Source organism: Panthera pardus, unplaced genomic scaffold, assembly GCF_024362965.1.
Source record: "Panthera pardus isolate Hobbes unplaced genomic scaffold, ASM2436296v1 HiC_scaffold_9, whole genome shotgun sequence".
Taxonomy (NCBI): domain Eukaryota; kingdom Metazoa; phylum Chordata; class Mammalia; order Carnivora; family Felidae; genus Panthera; species Panthera pardus.
The window spans coordinates 7,353,523-7,378,842 of NW_026527024.1; the positions used below are offsets into that span (position 1 = coordinate 7,353,523).

General features: G+C 47.4%; 1 protein-coding gene and 1 long non-coding RNA gene across 5 annotated transcripts in view; one reads left to right on the forward strand and one right to left on the reverse strand.

Annotated features, from left to right (window-relative positions):
* PTPRN2 (protein tyrosine phosphatase receptor type N2) overlaps positions 1-25,320 on the reverse strand; it is an 814,681-nt gene that overhangs the window by 480,001 nt on the left and 309,360 nt on the right. For all 4 annotated transcript variants that reach the window (XM_053898672.1, XM_053898673.1, XM_053898671.1 and 1 more), the window contains 2 exons: positions 24,820-24,982; positions 10,713-11,073 (listed from right to left, as the gene is read on the reverse strand). In XM_053898672.1, coding sequence (XP_053754647.1) covers positions 10,713-11,073; positions 24,820-24,982 — 524 coding nt within the window. The remainder of the gene's footprint in view (positions 1-10,712; positions 11,074-24,819; positions 24,983-25,320) is intronic.
* On the forward strand, positions 17,074-17,999 carry LOC109252450 (uncharacterized). Its single transcript, XR_002074020.2, has 2 exons — positions 17,074-17,311; positions 17,626-17,999. It is a non-coding gene; the product is annotated as an uncharacterized LOC109252450 (long non-coding RNA).

Sequence of the window (25,320 nt, forward strand, 5' to 3'; positions counted from 1 at the left end):
TTCACATTTAAACAGGAGAGTTCAAGAGATGGGATATTCCTTCCTCTCCTCTTTCCTCCCTCCCTCCTCTCTTCCATTCTTTCCTTCCTTCCATAAATGTTTATTGCACATTTTCTATGCCCAGCGACTTCCCAGGTGCGGGAATAAAGCAGTTAACAAAGCCCTGGCTTTCATGAAACATTCATCCATACCGGAAGAGAAAGAAAATAAGCAATTGAAAATATAAATACATAGAATGTCTGGTACTGATAAGGGCTGTGGAAAAACGAATCCGGGGTGCGGAAGATGGGGGAGGTGGGAAGGCAGTAATTCCCACTTGAAGGGTTTACTGTGAAAACAAAATAAAGCGTGTAGATTGTCTACCACATTTCTAATAATCAATACAGTGAACGTGAAATTGTGCTCCTCTGCTAATAATCCGTCCCAACGTTTAAGAACTCAGAGAAACTCGTATTGTGCCATACCTCTTCTTTCTGTCGCTTCCTTCAGTCTAGCCTCATTATCTGGAAAAGAACAGGAATGGATGACCGCATGATAAAACTCCTTATCTTTAAGATAAAGACCAGAGATCAGGAGAGACTTTCCATGGATCTCTTAGAATGACTGTAATAAGAAATATCCACCTTCAAAATGGAATAATACAATATAATTCCAAACATTGTCCCTCTCATCTAAAAAAGAAACTTTTCAGGTTTCATTAGTGAAAAATAACTTTAAAAAAACCCTTAGGTATGCAATGGTAGATTCGAGTGGCTGAGCAGCTTATGATGAGAACGATTAACACATATCAGAAATCATCTCCCATGCCACTACTGTAAACCACACTGACTTATCTCAAAGGCACCCACTGTCAGTCATGTGAAGATGAACAGAAATCAAGAAATCCTTTTTTAAAAGTCCAGCTAGCCCTGGTGGATTGAAAAGGGACCATGGCACAGAGCACAATCAAATACCACGCGCATCAAAGTGGAACATTCTTTTGTTCCATCAACTGCACCATATAATTCCAAGACCCGGCCAGCTTATAATGACATTTTAAGTAGCTTTCAATGCTCCAAGTGGGCTCTAGCAGAGCAATTACACAAATGTCAGGACATCAAATATGTAAGGCCTGGAGTAGGAGATCAAGTCACATGCACAACTGCTGCAAGCCTGACCTACTGAAATTATATGTCTTAATAGGGTCCCCCAGACAAAATGTTATAAGTTTTAGAGAATAAGCAATTTTGTGCAGATAACCTCACTACAAAACTGCTTTAATGAAGATGTGATTCATGTATAACAGCTTTTGCTCTTAAATGCCTTTACCACCATGCATATACGAAAGGATACAATTTAGCCATGTGTAAACACACTTCATCATCATCTCCACCACAATCATTACCATTGTCATCACCATCATCACTATCAATCATCACCATCACCATCATCCATCACCACCACCACCATCACCACAATCATCACTATCAATCATCACCATCATCGCCACCAGGATGATCATCCATCACCACCATCACCATCATCATCATCATCATCACTGTCACCATCATCATCACCCAGTCTCTCTATTACATGTAACACTGAGACAAAGAACCAAAAAAAAATAATAAAATTAGGCTTGGCATTAATTGTGCCACTTCAGTTGGTGATGGGGGTGGCAGTCAGATTGCTTTCTAAAGGATGTTTCATTGAAATTCACATTAACATGAGTCTGCACACTCAGAATGTTAACTGACTTATGATAAGAGGAGGCGGCCTAGACGTATTCAGGTTAGAAATGTGGCAGGGAGATGGCATTATATGTGAGGGTCAGCAGGCGACAGGGAGAATGCACTTGTTCTGTGTTGTTCGAGGAGGTCTTCCTGGTGGAAGGTGGCAGGAACAAATGGTTGCAGTAAGTCCTCTCTAGGTGCTCTACCCACTCTCCATGTAAGAGAGGCAAATTTCAACTCAATATTCTGTGTAAAGAACTTTCCAGAAAATGCTTCTGGCTTCTCATGTAATGGACCTCACAGGAAAGTAATGAACTCATAGGTACTTAAGGGAAGGCTGACAGTTCATCTGCCAGAGATGCTATTGAAGATACTTCTCATGTGAGGGCAGATTGTGTGACCCCCCAGGTTCCTTTCGAATCTGAACAGTGACTCTTTGCTGGCACAGAAGTTGAGGGAAGCTGTTTCCCAGCCGAGGAGGAAGGCACGGGATGGGGCCATGCAGAGTCAGGGTCCCTGTTCATACACAGCTGCTCTTCCTGTACATCTGAGCAACCCAACCAGGTGTGTTCACTTCAGGGATGCTGGGCAGGCAGGGTGGAGTCAGAAGCCAAAACAAGAGGAGCCATCTTCCTGCTGTGTAAGCCACAGAGCAACACCCAGAGATTCCTCTGCCCTGCTCTTGCTTCTCCCCCCACCCCCCACCCCCAGGAGAAAGCAGACTGTTTGCTGGCCACACAACATGGTGATAGGCTAACATAAAGGTTTCAGGCATCTTATACCAAATGTGGGACTAAGTTTAACTGAGATGAGGACTACTTTGATAACACAGGTACCTTCTTCCGTAGGTTCTAGAAGATGTTCATAAACCCCAGGGAAGGGCATGAAGCCAGGGCACAGCAATTTATCAATAGTTCCTCATGGGGCAGACTCTGAGAGGCAGCCTCTTTACTCCAGTAATTAAATGGTCAATTTGGTCCTGGTTGTTGTTGTTGTTGTTGTTGTTGTTATGTTTATTTATTTGCGTTGAGAGAGAGAGAAAATGTGCATGAGCGAGAAGCTCAAACCCATGAACTTGAGATCATGACCTGAGCTGAAATCAAGAGTCAGACACAACCAACTGAGCCACCCATATGCCCCTTGGTCCTGTTTTTTTTTTTTTTTAACCAAAAGTATTTAGAGCAACACTGGCCTTCACTCAAATGTGAATGTATTTTTTCAAAAATGAAAAAGGCAGCAAGTGCTTCCTTTCAAGTGAAAATGACCCTAAATTGTGGGCATATATTCTCCAGGGCAATAGAAGCACTTGAATCTGGTTTTTCCACTATTACAATTGATCACTGTCACCATGAAAGTAAAAGTTCTGGTTCAGTGCCCTCCTGAGGTTGAGGGATACAGGGTATACTTTTGCCCTGTATAAGTTTCCAGGCTGGGACTCCCACCATCAACAAAATGGGGAAATAGACAACACAGCCGGCAATTACATGGTCTTAGCAATCACGGAAAGTTCAAACAGGAAGAGGCCCCAAAACATACGTATCCAACACTCTTATCTTGAATGAGGGAAGAGAATAAGAAAGACTATCTGATTGGTTGGTGCTCAGCAGGTGTTCTGTAAAAATGAGCAAATTCATGAGTAAACTTGCTAAGAGTCATAGAGTTAGGAAATTGCACAGCCAATAGTTAAGGAAAGTGTTTCAGACTTCCATCCCTATAAACATTCCATATCAACACAATAGAATCCATTTTAGTACAGATTTGGGGGGCAGGGGATGAGAACACTCATTACCTTGGCCATTCAACCTATAATACAGTAAGACACCTGAATAGAAAAAATAACAAGGTATGTTGGGAAGAAGCTGGGCATAAGAAATGCCCAGAATAAAAGTAAGCAGAGCGATAATAGTAACTAAATTCTCCTAATTCCTAGTCTGGGCTCCCCAGGGCGTGGAATCAAGATAATAAAGAAAGAACTCCAACAGATTGGCTAGAGGCTTTGTTTCCTCTTTGGTTTGGTTTTGAGCATCATCAGTGAGCAAGAATTAGATTGGCAGCTTCTACCAGTGGGCACACTGCATATTATTTGTCACTGGCTCTAGTTAACTATTTAGAAAACTGTATATGATTCATCCCCTAAGGTGGTTTCCATAATTTAGTTGTCATCATTGAGACTTGAATGGAAAGAATGACTTCAGCCAAAATACTCACAAGATCTATATGAATAAAGCTACAAAATTCTGATGAAAGAAATCAGAGAACTAAATAACTGGAGAGATATTCCACGTTCATGGATAGGAAAACTCAATATTGCCAAGATGTCAGTTCTTCCCAACGTGATCTATAATTCAATGCAATCCCAATCAAAAGCCCAGCAATTTATTTTGTGGATATTGGCAAACTGATTCTAAATGTATATGGAGAAGGAAGAGACCCAAAACAGCTAACCCAATATTGAAGGAGGAAGAAAAAGGTTGGTGGTCTGACACTACTTGAAAGAAAGACAGTATAGTACTGGTGAAAGAATAGACATATAGATCTGGAAAGCCCCAAAACATACCCAAATAAGAATAGTCAACTGATCTTTGCAAAGGAGCAAAGGCAATACAGCGGCACAAGACGGTCTTTGCAGCAAATGTTGCTGGATCAACTGGACGTCCACATGCAAAAAGGTAAATCTAGACACAGACCCTCACCTTTCATAAAAATTAACTCAAAATGTGTTACAAGCCTGACTGTACACCACAAACATATAAAACTCCTAGATCCAGCAATCACACTCCTTGGAATTCACCCAAAGGAGCTGAACACGCATGCCCACACAAACAACTGCACGTGTGTTTATATTACAGCAGCTTTAGTCATAACTGCCAAAACTTGGAAGCAACCAAGCCCCTCAGTAGGTGATGGATAAATTAAGCTTTTGTCCATTCATACACTGGAATGTTATTCAGTGCTAAAAACAAACGAGCTGTCAAGCCATGAAGATACATGGGAGAACCTTAAATGCATATTACTAAATTAAAGAAGCCAATGTAAAAAAACAAAAACAAAAACAAAATCACACTGTGTGATTTCAACACTGAGACATTCTGGAAAAGGCAAAACAATGGAGACAGTAAAAATTTCAGTGGTTGGAGGATTGGGAGGGAGATGGGTGCACAGGGGAAGCACAGAGGACTTTCAGGGCAGTGACTACTCTGTATGATCCTATAATGGTGGACACAAGCCACTGTACATTTGTCCAAACCTGAAGAACGTAAAACACCAAGAGCGAACCCTAACTAAACCCTAAACTATGGTGATAATGATGTGTCCATACAGGTTCCCCAGTTGTAACAAATTTAACACTCCAGTTGGGGATCTTTTTTATGGGGAAGGCTGTGCACATGTGAGGGCAGGACGTACATGGGAAATCTCTGTACCTTCCCTTTAATTTTGCTGTGAACCTAAAGCTTCTAAAAAATAGTCTCTTAAAAAAAAGGAAAAAGAGTGACTTTAGGCTTTGTTAAAACTCAGTGACTATTGAGGCTGGGAAAACTCTAATCAGGGTTCTGTGGTCTGAAAAGATTTATGCATGAGGATGTTAATGGTGCTATTATGTGAAGAGCAAAGATCAACAAACTATATATAATTTAGGAGACTTGCAGTTGACCCTGGAACAACGCAGCTCGGAGCTGTGCGCATCCACTTACACATGGACTTTTTGTAGTACAGAGTACTATGAACATATCTTGTAACATTTCCTTTTTTCCAGCTTACGTTATTGCAAGAATACACATAAGACACAGAATATGTGTTAATGAATTGTTTGTATTATCAGTAAGGCTTCCAGTCAACAGTAGGCTATTAGTAGTTAAGGTTTTGGGGAGTCGGAAGTTAAGTGCATATATTCAACTACACAGAGGGTTGACACCTCTAATTCCCACGCTGTTCAAGAGTCAACTGTATAGAGACATAGAACTGATTTAAATGTATTGTGGTACCTACATACCGTGATGGTTAGATGATTATGCCTCTACTTAAAAACACAGCTGTATGGGTACGTGCATGGGTCATTGGTTTTGGATGGGATATCTGAAGGACACACACACACAGAGTGGTAGCCTACTTCTGGGCATACGGCAATCACAGCAACAACATTCACAACAGCCAAAAGATAGAAGCAACCCAAGCGTCCGTTGATGGATTGACAAAATATGGTGTTACCCATACAGTGGAATATCATTCCGCCTTGAAAAGGAGGGAAATCCTGACACCCGCCGCAGCATGGACAAACCTGGAGTACATGATGCTCAGTGAGACAAGCCAGTCACAGAAGGACCACTGCCCTGTGATTTCACTTCTATGAGGTCCCGTGAGCCATCAGGTCCATAGAGACAGAGAGCAGAGGATGGGCACTGGGTGCTGGGGAGGGGAGTGGAGTTAGTGCCTAATGGGGACAGAGTCTCAGTTTGAGAAGAGGACAATGTCCTGGAGATGGTGGTGGGGACAGCTGCACAACAGCATGTATGTCCTTAACGCCACTGAGCTGTGCACTTAAAATGGTTAAGATGGTCAGTTTTAGGTCATGTGTATTTTACCACAATTTCTAAAAACTTTAATGTAAAAAGTGGGCATGGAACTATATGTTACATAAGAGTGAGTGGAATTCACAGGGCTTGCTTGAGACTAATCCCAGGCTGGAGGAAGAACTAACCCGGTGAACACATTAAAGGGACGGCGACACCCCGCTCCCCTTGCTCAGAGGGGGACTGCGACACACACACGGCCGCAGAGGAAGGCACGCCGAGCCTGTGGCGCTCACCCGGGAGGTAAGTTGAAGTGACTTTTGTCTACTTCTTTCTGCACACCTATCGCCCAAGTTTTTCAGAGTGGCCATTTGTCATTTTACAACTGGTAAACAGCACAAGTAATCATTTACAAATTGATCCCCACTCAAACTGATCTGGAAATTCCGGAAGAGCATCGACGGAGGAGTGCACACACGGGCGGCAGCCGGAGCGCTCCACCTTACACCGGAGAGGCCGCATTCGGTGCAGCTCGAATCCACACATGGCACACGGTTTGCCGCCTGTCCCCCATCACCCCATTTCACACAGCTCTTTCTTGCGAGTTGGCACTGCTTTAAAGCTTTTTTAAAAAAGATAGGGTGTAAATGATAAATAAATGAAGAGAGAGGTGTCTTTTCTATGATAAGCTTTTACCAAATGAACATCTGCCGTACACATTGAGTCAGTAACTCAATTTATTGAGCACTTCTCTGGGGGCGGGTACGGGTGGGTCTTCCTGTGGCTGCATGTGAGACGGTGTCACAAGCGGGATTCGATCATGCCGCAGAAGGACAGAGCCTTCTCGGCGTCACATGGGAGCTCCTTGCCCTTCGCGTGACCACAGGGTCGCCCTTCCAGGTAGCAGCCCTCAGGGCGTCTGGGATAGCCAGCTGTCCAGGCTGACCATCCTGAGGGCACGGCAGCCCTCCACCCCTCCCTTCCCACTCTCTTGCTGTCACTTCCAAGGTGCAGCTGGGTTGGTGCAGAGGACTGCGCCTAGGGATTCTGTGCTCACGGCACACTGAATCCACCTGTACATTCCACAGGGACCGCAGGCGGGTGGCCAAATGGTAGGGGCGGTTTTTCAGGCAGTGACGTGAAATGGCCCACCCGGGTGTCTGCTGTTATCGAATGCCAATTAAATCCCAGTGCACAGAGTCCAAGAGTTATTTTCAGGAAGCCCCTGGACTGCAAATTTAGAGGAAAGTCGGCCTTTTCTTTTCTCGTTCTTTTTCATTAAATATGTAAGAAGAGAAATCTTTACCCATCCTACACCGGCTGACACCCTGCCCCTCAGTGACCTTTTCCACTCTGCCCCCTCTAGAGGCCAGGAACATACTTTTGTACACACTAAGCAGAAAAAGCTGAACTTGGGAGCTGAATGCTTGCTTGAACTGGAGTCCGGGAGCAATTAGCCAGAGTGACAAAGCAAATTGTGTTTAAATCTAAATGTTCTACGATTGCCTCTTCTGAGCTCCAACTTCGTCTTAAGTGATCTGACAGTGGGGGTGAGTGCCATCATTTATACGTTTGAGCTGCAGCTTCTCATCAGGAAAATGAGGTTGAAAATAATACCGCCTTATAACGGTGACATGAAAATCAAATGAGGCCATTTGTGTGGAAGAATCCACTGGTTCATTCACTCAGCAGACACTTTGCCAGGCACACGCTGGGTGCTGGGTGCTGGGATGGGGACAGTGACAAGGAGGCCGTGTGTCATCTTCCTAAGCTGATGGTTTACGGGGGGGGGGGGACAAACATTTGTCAAACAGTCGCACAAACATGTACTTGCAGACTGTGAGATGTGCTCGGGTGAAGGCACAAGGTTCCAGGAGCCTCTCCTCTGCGGTGGGGAAGCAGCTCATCTTGCTGAGAGATCGAACACTTCAAAGAGCCAAGCTGAAGTCTGCCAGGGAGGCTGAGTGGCCCCAGCTGCTGATGCTAACACAAGACACGGCAAGACAGTGTCCCCCTCACAGAAAAGCACCCTGTCACCACCTCTGAAGCCTCGTTGCTGAACAGTTAACACCATGGTCAGACCTCTGGGCTGGGCTAGCTCCTACACTGCAGGCTTACAGAAAGTACAGAGCACAGGAAACAGGAACCAGGGACATGCTATCATCAGGATGCACCAGCAAAATCCAGAATGTGAAAACCCCACGAGACAAGCAAAGAAGGAGAGAACCCTTGTGAGATCTAAAGGGGCTGAACAGACAGACCCACCAAGGCAATGGCTCTTCTTTTGAACTTCAAAAAAACCAACTGTAAAGAAAATTTATGACGACTGAGAAATGTGAGCGCCGATTAGATCACAACACTAAGACATTACTATTAATTTTAATGTGTGATAAAACTATTGTGGTTAGGTTTATACAAGAGTTCTCATCTGCCAGCAATACAATGATGAAACCACTTGATAATGGGGAGGTGGTGGGGGCGTAGAAGTGGCAGGAAAGGCCAGGAGCTGCCTTTTGCTGAAGCCCAGTGATGCCATGCCCAGGGTTCATTTAACAATACCCTATTTATTTTGTGATTGACATTTTACATGTCTCCTTTTAAAGCATAAAGTGCAGCTGGGAAGACAGTATACATGAAGGGATGGCCAACATCGCAAGTTAGCACAGAAAAAAACTGCCAATGAAATTATGCAGTTAATAACGGTCATTGGAGAATGGAGATCAAAGAGGATTTCCCCAAAGACCTGTGCCTCAGGGCACGTCAAGAAGAATGGGAAGGTACCAAGTGACGGGGAGACAGAGGCTCCTGAACACTAGCAGACACGTGGAGCCGGTCGTATTCCGTGAGCACACCTGGCTCTCTAGTGCATTGAAGTCTCTTTCGTAGAGGCTTCCCATTGCCAATAGCTAGGACAGAAGTAGTTGATAAAAGGGATTGTTTTAAGTTGTGGGAGATGGGAAAGGAGACAGAGAAGGAAGGGGTGGTTACATAAGCTGGGGCAGCCAGCAGAAGACGGGAAGGGGGCGGTCAGCACCATGGAGAGGGCCCAGAAGTCCCAGCAGAGGCCACTGCTTGGCCACCACCCAGTGGCTGGGGGTGACTTTCTGCAGTGTGCTCACAGCAGAGGTGCCGGGTGACACTGAGCCGGGGAAGATGGGAAAGGCAATGACAAGTGAAGGCCAAATTGGCAGCTGAAGGCCACTGGCAGAGTCTAGGGATTATGGGAGTTGCAGAAGGCAGCAGGGCCAGTAAAAGGAATTTCTCACAGCTGCGCAGAGGAGAAACACCCCCAGAGGAGAACATGCTGGAGAGAGAGGTGCCCCCCCAAGCAGCAGCCTCCTGCAGAGCAGTGCCAGACACACCAGTGGGTATTTACGTGCAAACAATTGGTAGGCAAGCGCAGTCTTCTTTCTCATACAGCTTTCTTTCCCAAGACAAGAAGGAGAAGAAAGCATTAGTAATGGCCACACATGCCGCCTCCCTGTAATTATAACTTTGTTTTCCTTCCATTTAGAAGGTGCCATAATGGCTTTGTGGACCGAGAGAGAGAGAGAACAAGCAAGCTACTTAGCTGAAAAGCAGCAATATGTAGAAAAGAAGGCTGTCAGAACAAATCCAATTAAGGCATCACTTATAGAAAATAGAATGCTAACATTAATGTGATTCTCGGTCAATTAAAAAAACCTGTTATCTGCTTGATTTTATTATTTGTATATCTTCAAAGAAGAAATCATATTTTATCAGAATCTCACTTTCTATTTTATGGTCTTTGACAAAGGCTGCTAGAAGATAAATACGAGGGACCCCTCTGCACCTGACAGAGGCAGAGGAACCAGTAAGTACCGCATCCCTGTGGGACGGCCACAGCAGGGCGTGACTCACGGAAGAGCCCTGAAGCTGCCGTGCTGAGGCTCAGTCACTCTGAAGGCCCCACGGTGCCTGCGCTGCATCGTGAGGGGTATCCGTGTCAGACTGGGCTCTTCTGGGGACAGTCAAACAACGATAAATATGTGACGTGACCCCGAGTCTGACCATAAGGAGTGCTGAGGCATGACATATGCCGAATCCACAAGCGTTCGTGTTCAGTTTTCCACAATGTTCTGTGGCCAGCATAATTTGGGGTCAGACTTGGCCATTGTTCCTCAACATGTTTCAGCATCTTCATCAATGATGAAAGAAGCTGACTCTGAGAGGGTGGGGGTCTAAACACTGTGGCCCCTTCCACCCCAGGAGGGCCCTTTTCTCCCTTCAGCACCACGGCTGGATTCTCTTGGCATGAATACAACCACCTTCTCTCCTCAGAGCACCAGAGGCACAGGAGGGTGCCCGAGGCCCTTTCTCTCGCTGCACTGGCTGCAGCCATGACCTAGGGGGCAGCACTGATGCATCAGAAGCCATTCAAAGGATGTGTAGAGTGGAAAGGACTGGCCCTGGGCAGGGGCCAGAAAGACAAAAACAACAAAAACCCGGGGATTGGTGGAGGCTAACTTACCATCGCTCATGGCCTGGGGCAGTTTGGGGTCTCCTGGAGGCGAAGGCCACTTCCGGGGTTCCACCGGCGCCAAAAGGACCCTTGGTGTTTTCCACGGTGCATGCAGTGGGTTTCGTGGCCACGGGTCACCTTCCCCGTGGGGCGCCGGGGGCTTCCGAGCCGCATATGCGCCCAGCGCAGCGATCAGTTTCTGCCTATTGACGTTGCCATCCACCTTGGGGCTGAGCTCGTCAGGCTGCAGCCTGCCAGGGGTCCGCAGTGGGCGGCCCCCAGGGTAGTCTGCCCCAGGGCCAGGAGCATAGGTCAGAGCAGACGTTTGCGCCATGAAGGTCAGCACGCTGTCAGCAAGGGGGTCCTCACCCTGCAGGAGCCGAAGATCAGAACAATAGCAGGTGAGTCTCCATGTCAGCCAGTCGAGAGGACATTTGACCTCAATTTTCAAGGCACGAAACAGCACCGACATTTCTGAAATGCACACCCAAATTTTCACTCCACTGATAGACCGAGTTCTATGGCCCATATCTGTATTGTTGTGGTTTTCTAATAGCAGCTTTATGGAGATATAATTCACATACCACAAAATACATCCTACTCAGTGTTTTAGTATCTCCAGGGTAGTGTGAACATCAACAGTGACTTTAATTCCAGAACGTTTTTTACCACCCCGACGGAAACCTTGTGCTCATCCCCATTCCTCCTCCCCGAAGCCCTAGGCAACCACTAATCTACTTTCTGTCTCTATGGGCTGGTCTGTTTAAGACATTTCATATAAATGGAATCACACAACATGTGGCCTTTGTGTCTGGCTTCTTTCACTTAGATGTTTTTGAGGTGCATCCACACATCAGTGCCGCATGCCTTCCCACAGCTGGAAAACACTGTTTTAAAGACGCGGTACATTTTGTTTACGCATCAGCTGGTGGACATTTGGGTGGTTTCTCATTTTGGGCCATTATGAATAACAGTGCTATGAACATTCATCTACAAGTTTTGGGGGGACATATGTTTCCAATTCTTTTGGGTTCATGCCCAGAAGTGAAATTGCTGGGTAGTATGGTAACTCCACACTTGACCTGCTGGGAGCTGCCCGAATGTTTTTTAACATGGCGGCACCGTTTTACATTCCCAGCAGCAACGTGTGAGGAATCCGGTTTCAACAGCTCCTCGCCAACGCTTGTTATTGGCCACCTGTTTCCTTACAGCCATCTAGTGGGTGTGAAGTGGTAGCTCACTGGGTGTTGATTTGCATTTCCCTGATGGCTAATGATGTCATGGACTCCTTGTCTTCCTTGGAGAAATGTCTGCCCGATTCCATCACCTGAATTGGTGTGAACTGTTGCAAAAGTATCTCTCCATCCACGATCGAAGCACCTATATTGCCTGTCTTACCGTCTTTATTTCACGACAACTCCTTTCTTTACTGATTATTGGAATCACCTTTATAGCCTATTCCTTTAACAGCAATATTCTGAAACATCAAAGCTGCCAGGCTTTCTCTTAACAATTATATGTAACATCAAATCCGTGGCCTGACCGACATGGTCTTTCATTGAGCCTCCACCTGTAAGTCCCCCTTATTCATTGAGCCCATTTTCCCGGGAGGAAACAGACTGTTTTGCCACTAGACACCCCAAGGCCCAGTTGTCCTCCCCTCTGGAATAGCTACAAAAGTGTTAGAAATTTCAGTGTTCTACCTCTGTGGAACCATCAGAATTTCATGGACAAACACGGAAATTTCCAACTTGGAGATTCTCAGAAAAGCTATGGCTGTCTTGAGGCTTACTCCGAGCTCCCTCCATGGTATGGAATGGGTCCATGAACCATAAAATTTTAAAATCTTGCCCATTCACATTTTCTAAGTGCACCTCGCTTGGGCCACAACATCAATGTTGAGTCAATAGGGAGTAGACCTTCGGATCTAGTTAAGATGTGCAGCCATCACTGAATCTAAGACAAATGGTTCAGACTCCCAAGTCTGGCTATTTTCAAAAATATTTGGGTTCAGGCTTCCAGGATAGACTTTGGTGTAGCAAGTTAGAAGTCAGAAAACTAGGGTTGATAAGGGTTCTAAGTTGTTGTTCTCACATATGAACTTGGGCAAATCACTTGACCTTTGGAGACTCAATTATCTGTCAAAGAAGGAGACTGGACATTATCTCTAAGATTGCTTTTATTTCTAAAATGATGTGATTTTAGCTGTCATCCAAATTGTTTAATGTTGTCCAAGTACTAGCTGAAACCAATTGCTTTTCCTTTAGAAAAGAGAAAGGAAGATTCATTAGAGAAAGGGAGAGAAAAATAAAATGCTACCACACAAATAGCCCCTCCAGCATTTTCCCACAAATTGGGTGTAAGTGTCAATCTTAAGCCCAGGCTGAACTCCCGTTCAGAAAGGCTGTCTCCGAACACCTGGTCAGGTCATAGTGCTGGGGGCTAGGGAAGGCCTCCAAATGCCTCATTAATGTGCCCACAAGCCTCTCTCCTCTTTTTGCCATGAATGCAGCCTAACCGAGGACTTCTGCTCAAAGAGCCTCTAATTATGGTCGAACTGGAAAGCCCCTGGTAAAGGACAAACCAGGCTGAACACAGTGCACAGTGGATCACTCCTGAATGGAACCTGTGCAGTGGAATGGGATAAACAACCTACTTTGGGTCTGTTTATGCTGTGAACCAAATTAAGGTAAAGAGGGAAAAAGAATATTTCAGTAGGTGAACTGTAGAAATCATAGAAAAGCATCAGTTTTTACAAATCATCCCAGGTCCTCTGTAAATGAAGGCCAGCACGATGGTGTCCTCAGGGGAGCTCACTGTGGCCCAGGCGAGGGTGCCACCGAATAACCAGGAGTCCTGGGAAGTGGGAGATCGGCAGGAAGTGTATTCTGGTGGCGGCTCCTCCTGTGTGGCTTCAAGTCTTGAAGGAGAGACTAGTAGGCGGGGCTGGATTCTGGGGCAAGGCTGCCTGGGTTTGGCTCACACCTCTGATCTCACAAACCTAGTGAGCTTTGCTTTGGCGAAGTATTTAATCTCCAAGTCATCCGTAAAACGGGGATGATAACACTTGCTTGGCACAGCGTGTTAATGGCTACTGCCACTAGTATCGTTGGGGTTATTATCTACTTTACCTCCTTAGGCCTTCATTTTCTTTAAAGCAGGAGGAAGTCCACAGATGAACTGAGCATAAACCACCCCCCCCCCGAAGAAGTTTTAAGCCTCAATTCAACAAATTTATGATGTCAGGTTCCCTAAAATAATGCTGAATAATTTTTAGGACTTTAGTCGCCCCAATCCGGAAATTAGCAGCCTAAAAGTATAACAATTTGCCACTGTCCAACACATGGTGTGGCCAGTTTTGGTACATTGGTTCTTGGTACACATGCTAGAGAAATCTAGTGTGGGAATCCCTGGTATGGTAAGTACACTGTATACGAGGCATCTGAGAACTGCCACAGTTGATAAAATTTACCCCGAAATTCTATTCCTCCAGGCACATTCCTTAACCCAAAGTGTGGCCACATGAGAAGTAGAGTCTGCTCACCCGCTCAACCCACACCTTCTACACTGGATAAAACCACAGGGAAAGAAGGCTCTTTGGGGAGACTGGCCTGATCCTGTCAGCACAGCTCTGTGGAACCTGCATAGCTTTGGACAACCTCCTTGCGCTTCACTTTTACTACCTTCAAAATTAGGAATATAGTTCCTTTTTTTCTTAAAGCAGGTAAAAGGATGGGAGTAAAAAGGTGAGTTAAAGTGCTCAGCACATGGCTCAGAGAAGTTTGATAAATGGTAGGCGGTCGCATCACGTCTATCACCATGATCCCCACCGACATCATCATCACCATCAATATCGTCACTATGAGCACGATCACCTCCCTCACCACCGTCACCTCCCTCACCGCCATCACCTTCATCACCGCCATCACCATCCTCACTGCCATCAGCACATCCCAAGCACCAGTGATGCGGTGTGCCAAGCTCTGGCCTACATTCTGTGGGGGAAGACTGTCTCAAACATGGACCTGTCTTCAAACAAATTGCAGACTGCAATGGGGGTTATGTCACAGACGTATGTAACTATAATCGAAAGCATATTATTAAAGAGGTTTAGTGATACCAATTTGGAAGGAAGCGGGGAAATCAGGGCTGCCGCCTGGAGCCAGCTGACACACTTCCTAAGAGCCGCAGGCTGCACTGCACCCCTATCTGCCAAACAATGAAACAGCCATGGATGCTCCCTATACCCCCAGCCTCCCCAGGACCAAGGGACCAGAGCTAAGAGCCAGGCCTCCTTCCTCTCATGGAAGTCTGCCCACTCCAGCCCCAGACTGTAAAATTAGGAGTTCAGACTGCCAGGAAGGCCTCGGGGCCCTCGGAGCCCCACGTGCAAACACTGAGTGGAGGAGACTCATGTCTGCACGCTGGCCACTAATGCTTATCAGATATTCTCTTATGCCAAGGATCCAACACAAATTAGGAAACTCAAATTGGGTCATCTTTTGACCACAGAACAAACATTTTCTCCAGGTTGTCTCACAGCCCGAAGGCAGCATTGACAAGCACATTGATCAAGACTTGCTTACTGCCGGTGACGAAACACACAGCAATGGGGCTGTCCACAGGCTTCCTGATGAGATGACCCCATAATGCCATCGGATGTGGCCAGATCTGGGAGCCTCGTAGGAACCCTCCACCTGCAATTCGTTAATGTAGAGATGGGATTACTTCTCTGTGCCTTTCTGTGCTCAGGCCATGGAGGATGATTCGGGGGAGTCATCAAGTCTCTTCCTCTCCCTCTATCTCTGTCTCTGTTTCTCTGTCTCTCTTCTGTTTCTGTTTCTTTCTCTATCCCTCTCCACTCCTGACTCTCCCTCTTTCTCTCCTTCCCTCCCCCTCCCTCTCTCCCTCCTTTCTTCGCCCACTTCTGCCTCCCTCTCTCCCTCCGACACTCCCCCCTCCCTACCTCTCAACACAGAGAGAAGGATGTCCTGCCAAGGTGTTCAGGCTCTAAGTGTCCAGCCTGCCCCGTGTGCGGGGAATAGGTTGGAGGTGTCATTCTTACTGACGGCATCGTTGCCAAGACAAAAGAAATGTTTGCCCTCAGGGGAGCTTAGGGACAGACACTGGTCTTTCTTTGCAGCTGAGACGTAGTACTTTCAGTTAGAAAAATCAGTCTCCAAACACTTTTTACAGAGTTCACAAAAGCCACGTAGTTGAAGAGATGTTAAGTTCCAAACTCAGGATCAACGAATTATGCAGAAAGCTGACAGCAACATGAGGTGTGGACTGTAAGTGATGTATATCTACAGTGATTCTGCGCTATGCTAGCTTGGAATGGCTCTAGAGACAGCTGACGACACGAAGCCAGCGCCATCGCCTCGCCTCTCTATCCCCCCACGTTGCCTCTCCTTTCTGTCATTTCTGCTGCACCTGCTGTCCTTCTGGTCTGCACCTTGTCCTACATACAGCCCCAGACTCAGCAAGTAACAGGCAAAAGGAATGGACTGAAGCAGAGACTTGTGATCCATTTTCTACCCATGTTGGATAAGTACCAGGCATGAAATCAGAGGCCCACTGGCTAATATAACCACCAGGAGGACATCAGGATCACAATCACAAAATGGGTCCTGTTTTCTGAGTGCTGGTGCCAGGCTGTTCTTTGGTGTTATTTCTTTTTGATCTTCTCAAAAGCCTATGGCGTACACAAAACTACAGCATTTTTTGGATACGAAGCCAACAGAGTTCTGGCAAGTGAGAACCAAGGCTGGGACACAGCCCTGGGCGTCTGGCTTCAGGCTGCGCTATAGAAAGGAGCAGGCTCGCCCTGCAGTCCGTCTGCTGCTCCGCAGAGTTTGGGGGAGTAAACTCGGTGGGCTTGCATTTGGCATAAAAAATAAACATGAAAAGGCTGGGCAAGAATCTCAGGGTTCCGATTTCAGTTCTACTACCAAGTAAGTGTTTAAAGCAGGCATTTCACTCCATCTTTCTCAGACTCTGTGTCCCTCTCCAAACTGAAGGTCTCAGGGAACTTCTCATCCTCATAAACGTGAGTCTACAGAAAGTACAATGCAGCCTGACATGACGAGGCTGTGGCTTTTTGTCCGTCTGTCCCATCAGCTCCAAAGAGTCCCGATGGAAGAGGTGAACGTCTCTCGAGAGTGCCTGAGTAGCTTCTCACACATGGTGACGTGAGATCAAAAAGAGAAAGAAAAAGGAGAATGCCTTCTGCCCATACAGAATGCAACACTAAAGAAAAACAACGAATAACGACTTCTCACAAAGCTTCTCTGTGGCTTCCTGTGTATGTCTACACACCCACCTCTCCTACCAGCAAGCCAGCTGTGCAAGGGCAAGGCCGGCTGCAGGATCTGGCACGGGGCTCAGCAGGATGGAAGGCAGAAACACGGACCCAGGAAATAAACAGGGCAGGGGTCTGGGAGGGATTGTCGGTGCGTGATCACTCCCCGTGAGGTCGCAGATTGGTCTCCAGCCCTCGCGACTGTCACACCTCAGATGCTCCGCCTACTGGGTGAGCAGATGAACAAGTGAGTGACACACAGGCTGGTTTGCCCACGGAGCTCAGCCCCAAGCTGACTGGAGCCTCGGTAAGTGGAGAGGGCTGGGCCTACCAGGGAATGGGGGGTGGTACTCACAGTAACTATGATTAACCCCTTCCTGCATATCGGGCACAAACCCCAAGAACAGCTCTACCGTACGATCCCAGCTTCCCACCGAAGGTCAGGAGAAACAATAGCTTGAGAAGGCAACTTTTAGATCAAATGAGCATCACGGATGTGGTTCAGATACAATGTCGTGGCCACGGTCCTCACAGCTCAGCACCTTTGCACATGCTATTCCCAGTGGAACAGCTAAGAAGAGGGCAGGAGGGAACTTGAGTCACCAAATTCAATTTCCTCAGGCGGCACCTCTTCAGAAATGGAGGAGAAGACGGGCTTGCTGGTGGACGCCTGGCTGCTTCCCAGTCCGGGGCTGTTAGGAAGCTGCCGCCATGGGCAGCTGCATGCAAGTCTTCCTGTGAACACATCTTTCCTTTCTCTCGCTACGTCACAGACAGATGAATGTTCAATTGTAAAGAAACTGCCAAACGGTGGCTGTAACAGTGGTATCATAGTTATTTTTTTTGTTAATTTTGGCCCATCTAATGGACACAAAGTAGCAGTTCCTCAGCGTGTTATGCTGTATTTCCCCCAAAGAATAATCATATTTGACACCTTTAATGCCCTCACTGGCCTTTGTATATCTTTTTTAATAAAGCGTTAAAAACTTTTACACGTTTTGTGTTGGCTTGCTCATCTTTTTCTTTTCCATCTTTAGTAAGGTGTGATTGACACACAATAAATAGTACACATTTATGCGGACACAACCATACACCTATGAAGCCATCTCCAGAGTTAAAGCAACGAACATAACTGTCACCCAAGGAGTGTGCTCGTCCCCTAACAGTTCCTTCCAATTGCCCTCCACTCCCACATCATCAGGCAACGACAGATTTCCTCCTGCAACTCATACACTAGTTCGTATTCTGTAAAATTTTGTATAAATAAAATTATAAAAGTATGTACTTTTTTCCTGTCTTTCAGTCAGCATAATTATTTGGAAAGTCACCCATGCTATGGCATGCATCAGTAATTCATTCGTTTTTATTTCTGAGTAGCATTCCACTTTATAGATCAAACCCAATTTGTTTATTCATTCACTCGTTGATAGGCATTTGCGCTTTTCCAGTTGTTGGCAATTACTATTACAGCTGCTATGAATATTCACATACCATCTCCGAAAGGACAAAGCTCTGATGTATCTTGGACACGAGTGGGATGGCTAAATCATGGAGCAGCATATGTTTAATTTCTTAAGAAACTGCAAATGCTTCCAAAGTAGCTACACTGTTTTACGTTCCCACCAGCGGAATATGAGAGTTGCAGTCCCTCTACCCCACTGCCAACATATGGTGTGCTCAGTCTTTTAAATTTCAGTCATTCTGGTAGGCATGTGATGGCATCTCCTCATGGTTTTAATTTTTATTTCCCTGATAAACAATGATGTTGAACATTTAACAATGAGTTTATTTGCCACCTATTTATCTTCTTTGGTGAAGTGTCTTTTCAAATCTTTTGCTCAATTCTTTATTTGCCTCCTCTCTTTCTTTTTAACAAGTTTTGAGAGTTCTTTATACATTGTAGAGAAAAGTATTTTCAGGTGTATTATTTGCAAATATTTCTTCCCAGCCTGTGACTTGTCTTTTCACTCACTTATCATTATCTTTTAAAGAAGAGAATTCCTAATTTTTATGAAGTCCAATTTATCAATTTTTTTCTTATGGATTGTACTTTGCTGTCATAGTTATACATCAGTATGGGGGACCTTAACACTTTTGAGCCTTCTGACACACGATCATGGTATATATATATCTTCATTAATTTAGAGTTTCTTTATTCTCATCAATTTTTTTTTTTAATTCTCAGTGTACAAATCCTTACACATATTCTTAGATTTCTCTCTAATTGCTTCACAATCTTGATGCTACTGTAAGTAACTTTTCAGAATTTTAATATCTAATTGTTTGTGGTTATATAGAAAAATATAATTGATTTTTGTACATTGACTTTGTATTCTATGGCATTACTATGCTCACTTACTAGTTTTAGTAGCTTTTTTGGTAGATTCCACCAAATTTTCTGCAAAGGTGGTCATGTAATCTGCATGCCTTTTATTTTTTTCTTACTTTATTGCACTAGCTAAAACCCCCAGTACTGAAGAGGCAAGAGCAGACCTCCTTGCCGAATTCCAGATTTTAGGTAGAAAGCATTCAGTCCTTCCTCATTCAGTGTGATGTTAGTTGTAGATTTCTACCATGAATTGATGATGACTTTTGTCAAATGCTTTTTCTGCATCTTTTAAGACTATCATACAATTTTCCTTTTTCTTGTTAATATGGTGAGTTACACTGACTAATTTTCATATGTAAACAATCTCCTTATATCATCATGTATTATGCTTTTTCATATAATGTTGGATTTGCTTGCTAAAATTTATCTATAATTTTTACTTCCATATTTCTGAGGAATAATGATCTAAAGCTTTCTTTTCCTTTATCTTTCTTTGTATGATTTCAATCCTTTGATATTTATTGACTTATTTTATGGTCCAGCACACGATCTATATTGGGAAATATTCTATGTATACTTGAAAATAATGTATATTCAGCAGTTTTTAGATACTATCATTCTATCAATATCAGTCAGGTTAAGTTGTTGATGGTATTGTTCAAATCTTCTATATCCTTAATGTTATTTTACCTATTTGTATAAGAAGTTACTGAGAGAGGACAGTTAAAATCTCTAAAAATGATTGTAGACTTGCATAATTCTCTTTTTAGTATTCTTGCATTTTTGCTTTATGTATTTGAAGTGCTGACATTAGGCTCATAGAAAAGATTTTATGTCATTTTAATGAATTGATCATTCGGTTGTTATAAAATGCTCTATCTCTGATAATGCTAATTGTCTTGAAGTGTACTGTGATTAATATTAACATCATCACAGCAGCTTTCTGATATTTAGAGTTTCCATTGTGTATATTTTCCATGCTTTTACTTCCAACTTATGTATGTCTTTCTAATATCATGTGTTTTGGCTTTAGTAGAACATAGTTATCTGTTTTCTGTTTTTATTAATTTGAACATCTCTGGGGGTGCCTGAGTGGCTCATTTGGTTAAGTGTCTAACTTTTGGTTTCAGCTCAGGTCATGATCTCTCTGTGTCAGCACAGAGCTTGTTTGGGATTCTCTCCCTCTCTCTCTGCCCCTCCCCTGCTCATGTGCATGTGCACTCCCACTCTCTCTCTCTCAAAATAAATAAATGAGTTTTTTAAAAAGTTAAAAAAAATTGAACATCTCTGCTTTTCATTTGGAGGGCTTAATCCACGTCTATGCTACAATTATCCGTATGGCTGGAGTTAAGTCAACTTTCTTGATATTTGTTTGATAGCCCGCAAGGTGGCAAAAACGTCTGCACAGCCGCGTTGAAAACATCTGATTATGTATTTCCTGTGTTTTATCCAGTCTCTGTTCATTAGAGAGAGGACACTGGACAGAAAAAATAACAAGTTCTAGGTTCTCGTGCAGTCTTTAATACGGAGAACCATCTATCTCAACACAGAAGAAAAAAGCCTAAGCCCAAAATGCCACCAAGTGCTCATGTTCTGAATCAGCTCGTTACTGTTGTGCTGGAGTGGCCGCATGGCAGGGGGGCCGCAGGGTCCAGCACCCCACCCGGGACGCGTGTGAGGGAGAGGCCTGCCCGGATGAACCACAGCGTGCGGCCATCTTGCCGGGGGCGGTTAAGGACTATGCGAGTCGTGCTCGGCAGACAGAGTCAGACGGATGGAGTGTGTGGGGGTGCGAGCGCCAGACCCTCTCTCCTGAGATGGATGCCGGTCGTCCTGTGCCTTCGAGGGCCCCAGGGTAGAGTCACAGGCACTGACCCCACAGCCTCAGGGCTCTGGAAGGTCACACTCTCGTGCAGAATGGGGAGGCCTGTCCAGATGCTCGGGGTCAGAGTCGCCAGGTAAGTGAGCCGGGGCTGGACGGACTCTGCTGCGAATCCCGCTGACCAGCGTTTGGGGGCTACAGACTCACCCCCCCCAACCTCAGGCCCAATAGGACACTGGGCGGCTCTGGCAGAGTCACTCACCCACCCGGGGGTCACACCCCCAGCCCCAGCTCTGCCACGGCTCCCCTGCCCCCAACACTGCCGACCTAGACCACGTGACAGTCTCAGAGTCCCTGCTGTCACACTCTTAGGTTACCCCACAGCAGGTGCGGACAGCAAGGCAGTATGGCAGAGGACCCAGGCCGTCCACGCCCGTCCTTGTCCGAGGAGCAACAACTTCTGTTCTAAACTGACGGTCATCCCAGCGTGCGGCTGAGTGAGGAGATGGCCACGCAGGAGGGGAAACATGGTGCTGGGTTCAGGATGAGCCTGAGGCCCCGCGGCACCGGCGGGCGCCTGATGAAGCTTCGCCAACACCCTGGGCTCCAGCTTGTGCGCCTTCCTGCTCCGTTTCTGTCCCCGGCACAGAAGGCCGCAGACCGGTTAGGGACGGGCGCCGCTTCCCAGAGAAACGTCGGCAGGTTGCTTTCAAGCTTCTCCTGGGTCTCGGGAACTTGTAAGGACCGTCTTGCCCTTCCCGCCTCCACAACCATCTCTGGGTCCCACACCCAGGGACGCGACGCAACGTCTCCATTACAGAAGCCAAGGCTGAGCATGAGGCTTCATGTTCCTTTTGATAAAGACACATCGGGGGACAAAGGAGGAGGACAAACGAGTGATCTCACATTTGTGTGTATTCCAGTCTCCCATCCTCGGGACTGGGAGAAGCTGGTTTCCCCAGCACCGCGGAGTAAGTCAACAGGTGAGTCGCTCGGGCTCTGGGCGCTCTGCGGGGCTGGGCACCCAGAGCTCAGCTGCGGTCTCCTCGGGAGACAGGGCTCCCGCAAGAACCAGCAGGCGGTTTCCAGACCTACATTCACTGTGTTTCTGCAGACAGGTTAGGACTAACAATGGTCTGACTCAGGCCTTTGCTGTGACCTCTATGTGCATTGTCTCGCTTCTCCTCACAGTGACTCTAGGACCGTTTTACTGCCCAACTTCACGGCCAAGGACCCGAGGGCAGAGAGGCTGAGCGGCCTCCCCGAGGCCACACGGCACTGGTGGGAACTGGTTCTGAACGCCCTCCAGAGTGTCCAGAATCTCGCCCACCATGTCTGGCCCCCGGCCAACACCCAGGAAAAGGTCCTTGACAATTGTACCTCTCACTCCACGGTATCCAGCTGAGCATCTGGCTCATAGAAAGTGCTCAGTCTCAATAAACGAATAAAAAATCTTAAGTTCAACATCTAGAAAAAAGTGTTAAGTGGATCCGGCTCAGACGGGGTTACGGCCCACACTGAGAAGCCGGCCAAGGGTCCAGGCGGGAGTGGGACTGGCCGATTGCAGCGTGGGGGCCGCCCTGCATTATCTTACTCTCTCCTGCTAGGGGCTCGTCTGTGAGGACTGAATCCGTTATGGCAAATGCCACGAACTGGGCAAACACATTCCCACGATCCAGGACAGAAATGTGACTGTGCAGGAGCTCCCAGCAGCCTCTCAAAGTGGCCTAGGGGCTCTGGAACCCCATGGCCTCAGCAGGCGCCCTGGCCGGTGCTAGGACTCCCCACAGGGCCTCTGTATCCCAATGTGACTGTGAAACGAGGGCTGGACGGTGAAGGACCTCGAGGAGGGGCTGACACAAGTAACAGGACCCTAGAGAAGCCCGGACGACAGACGTCCTTTCTCTGGGCTCTGCCCATAAGATGCAGAACTGAACCAACCTTGCACCTCAGCCCACACCTAACTTGACCTCACCGTGCGGGGCCGCAGCACCAGTTCTGACGTGCCCGCTCAGAGTCCACTGCTGTCCTCAGGTGACTCGGGCCTCATCAGCAGTGTGCCCTCGAAAGGACCTTGCATGGGCGCTGCACACAGTCTCACCCCAGGGCGGGCTTTAATCACTTCAGTGGCTTCTTGACAGGAAAATAATTGAAAAGGGGACACACGCTGCATCCCCCATATTTTCTGGGGAAAATCTTCTGAGGAAACCCCAGCAGAGCCTCAGAGGAAAGGGACCTTCAGTCATGCGTCACTCATAGAAAGGAAAATATGTCAAATCCCAGTGGACATAACTAATGTCCAGCAAAAAAGTGTGCACATCACTGCCAAAACCCAACATGTCCACGACCACCCTGGACTTCAGCACTTTGCCCAAACCCCCTCCTCGGGATGCATGAATGAGGCCCCTGGTTCTGACTGTCCCTGCTCTCTCCAGGTGAGTCAAAATCTGGTAAGTCCAGTTTAACAAGTAGTCATTCTTTTCCATCTAAACAGCTGACATTTGTGATTCTGTCTCTTTAAAGTGTCCTTTTGAGCATCCCAGAATGGCTTGAGGGCATGTAGTGTCGGTAGAAAATGAACTTCTACCGAAGAGCACGGCGCCTAGACCCTCCGCACCACACAGGATGCCCACCTAGGGCAGGCGAGCCCAGGATGCAGAGGCTTCCTGAGAGGCAGGCCTGGCAGTGTGACCCCAGCACAGTCCTGGGCTCAAGTGTCCCTTGGGTCCCCTAACCCCAGCACAGTCCCAGGCTCACTAAGCAGGGTGGGGGCCCCCCAGGGTCCCCCTGACCCCAGCACGGTCCTGGGCTCACTCACCAGGATGGGGTGTCCCCTAGGTCCCCCTGACCCCAGCACAGTCCCGGGCTCACTCACCAGGATGGGGGCCCCTGGGTCCCCCTGACCCCAGCACAGTCCCGGGCTCACTCAGCAGGATGGGAGCACCCCTGGGCTCCCCTGACCCCAGCACAGTCCCGGGCTCACTCACCAGGATGGGGGCCCCTGGGTCCCCCTGACCCCAGCACAGTCCCGGGCTCACTCAGTAGGATGGGAGCACCCCTGGGCTCCCCTGACCCCAGCACAGTCCCAGGCTCACTCACCAGGATGGGGGCCCCTGGGTCCCCCTGACCCCAGCACAGTCCCGGGCTCACTCAGCAGGATGGGAGCACCCCTGGGCTCCCCTGACCCCAGCACAGTCCCAGGCTCACTCACCAGGACAGCAGGCTCCCCTGGGCCCCCCTGACCCCAACCAAATTCAGGGTCCCGGTTCTGCTCCCTCACAACTGAGCGTCCACTGCTGTAAAGGCGGTAAAGGAGGAAACACCCTCTTTGCTGCCTGTAGGTGCCCTATCTGTATTTGATGGTGGCTTTCTAGAGTGCCTGAGCCTGCTCCAAGGAAGACATCCTGAAGACCTTCACCCCTAAGGGTCCTGGACTGCTGACTGGCTCCGTGTGGACGGTGGGTGGGCAGCCACTGCTGGAGTGTTGTGTGCACCTCTGAGCAGGGTCCAGGAGCATTCTCTGCACACGCCCTGACCGTCCCTGTGCCACATACTAGTCCGGGACTCAGGAGAGAAACCAGGAAATGCCAAAGACTCACACTGGAGAAAAGGGCACGTGGCAGGTGAAAGACACCCTCCCAGACCACGGAGCTCCGAGGCTCACCTGGGCTGACGGCCTGTTGTGCTTTGTGCGGAGGCGCACGTCTGGGGCAACAGCCCGGGACAGGGCCTCCAGGTATGGCAGGTAGCGCTGGACAGCCCTGGCCAGACCACCGTCGTCCTCCAGACTGGACCTCCTGTCCTCATCCACACTCTGCTTCGAGGTTCTGAAACACACAAGAAAACTATGAGCCAGTCGCACATTTGTTTACGTCAATTAGCTGCCTGGCCCTCTGCTCCGCATGACAGAAATGCACGCGGGGACGACCCTGGAGCCTGAGCAAGGACACGGGTCTCAGGGCCAGAGGGTGAGGCCCGCCTCCTTGACGCACATTAGCCTTGGACTTGAATCTCTCAGGCGCCCCCCCGAGCCTGGTGTCCTGACGCGTCTCCGAGCCACCGTGGGCACTTGATGAGGGGCCCCTGGAGAGGTCAACGCGGCCTCTCTGAGCACCGGGGGTGGGAGGCAAAGGCCAGCAGACGGAAAGCAGCCGGGACTTGCTGC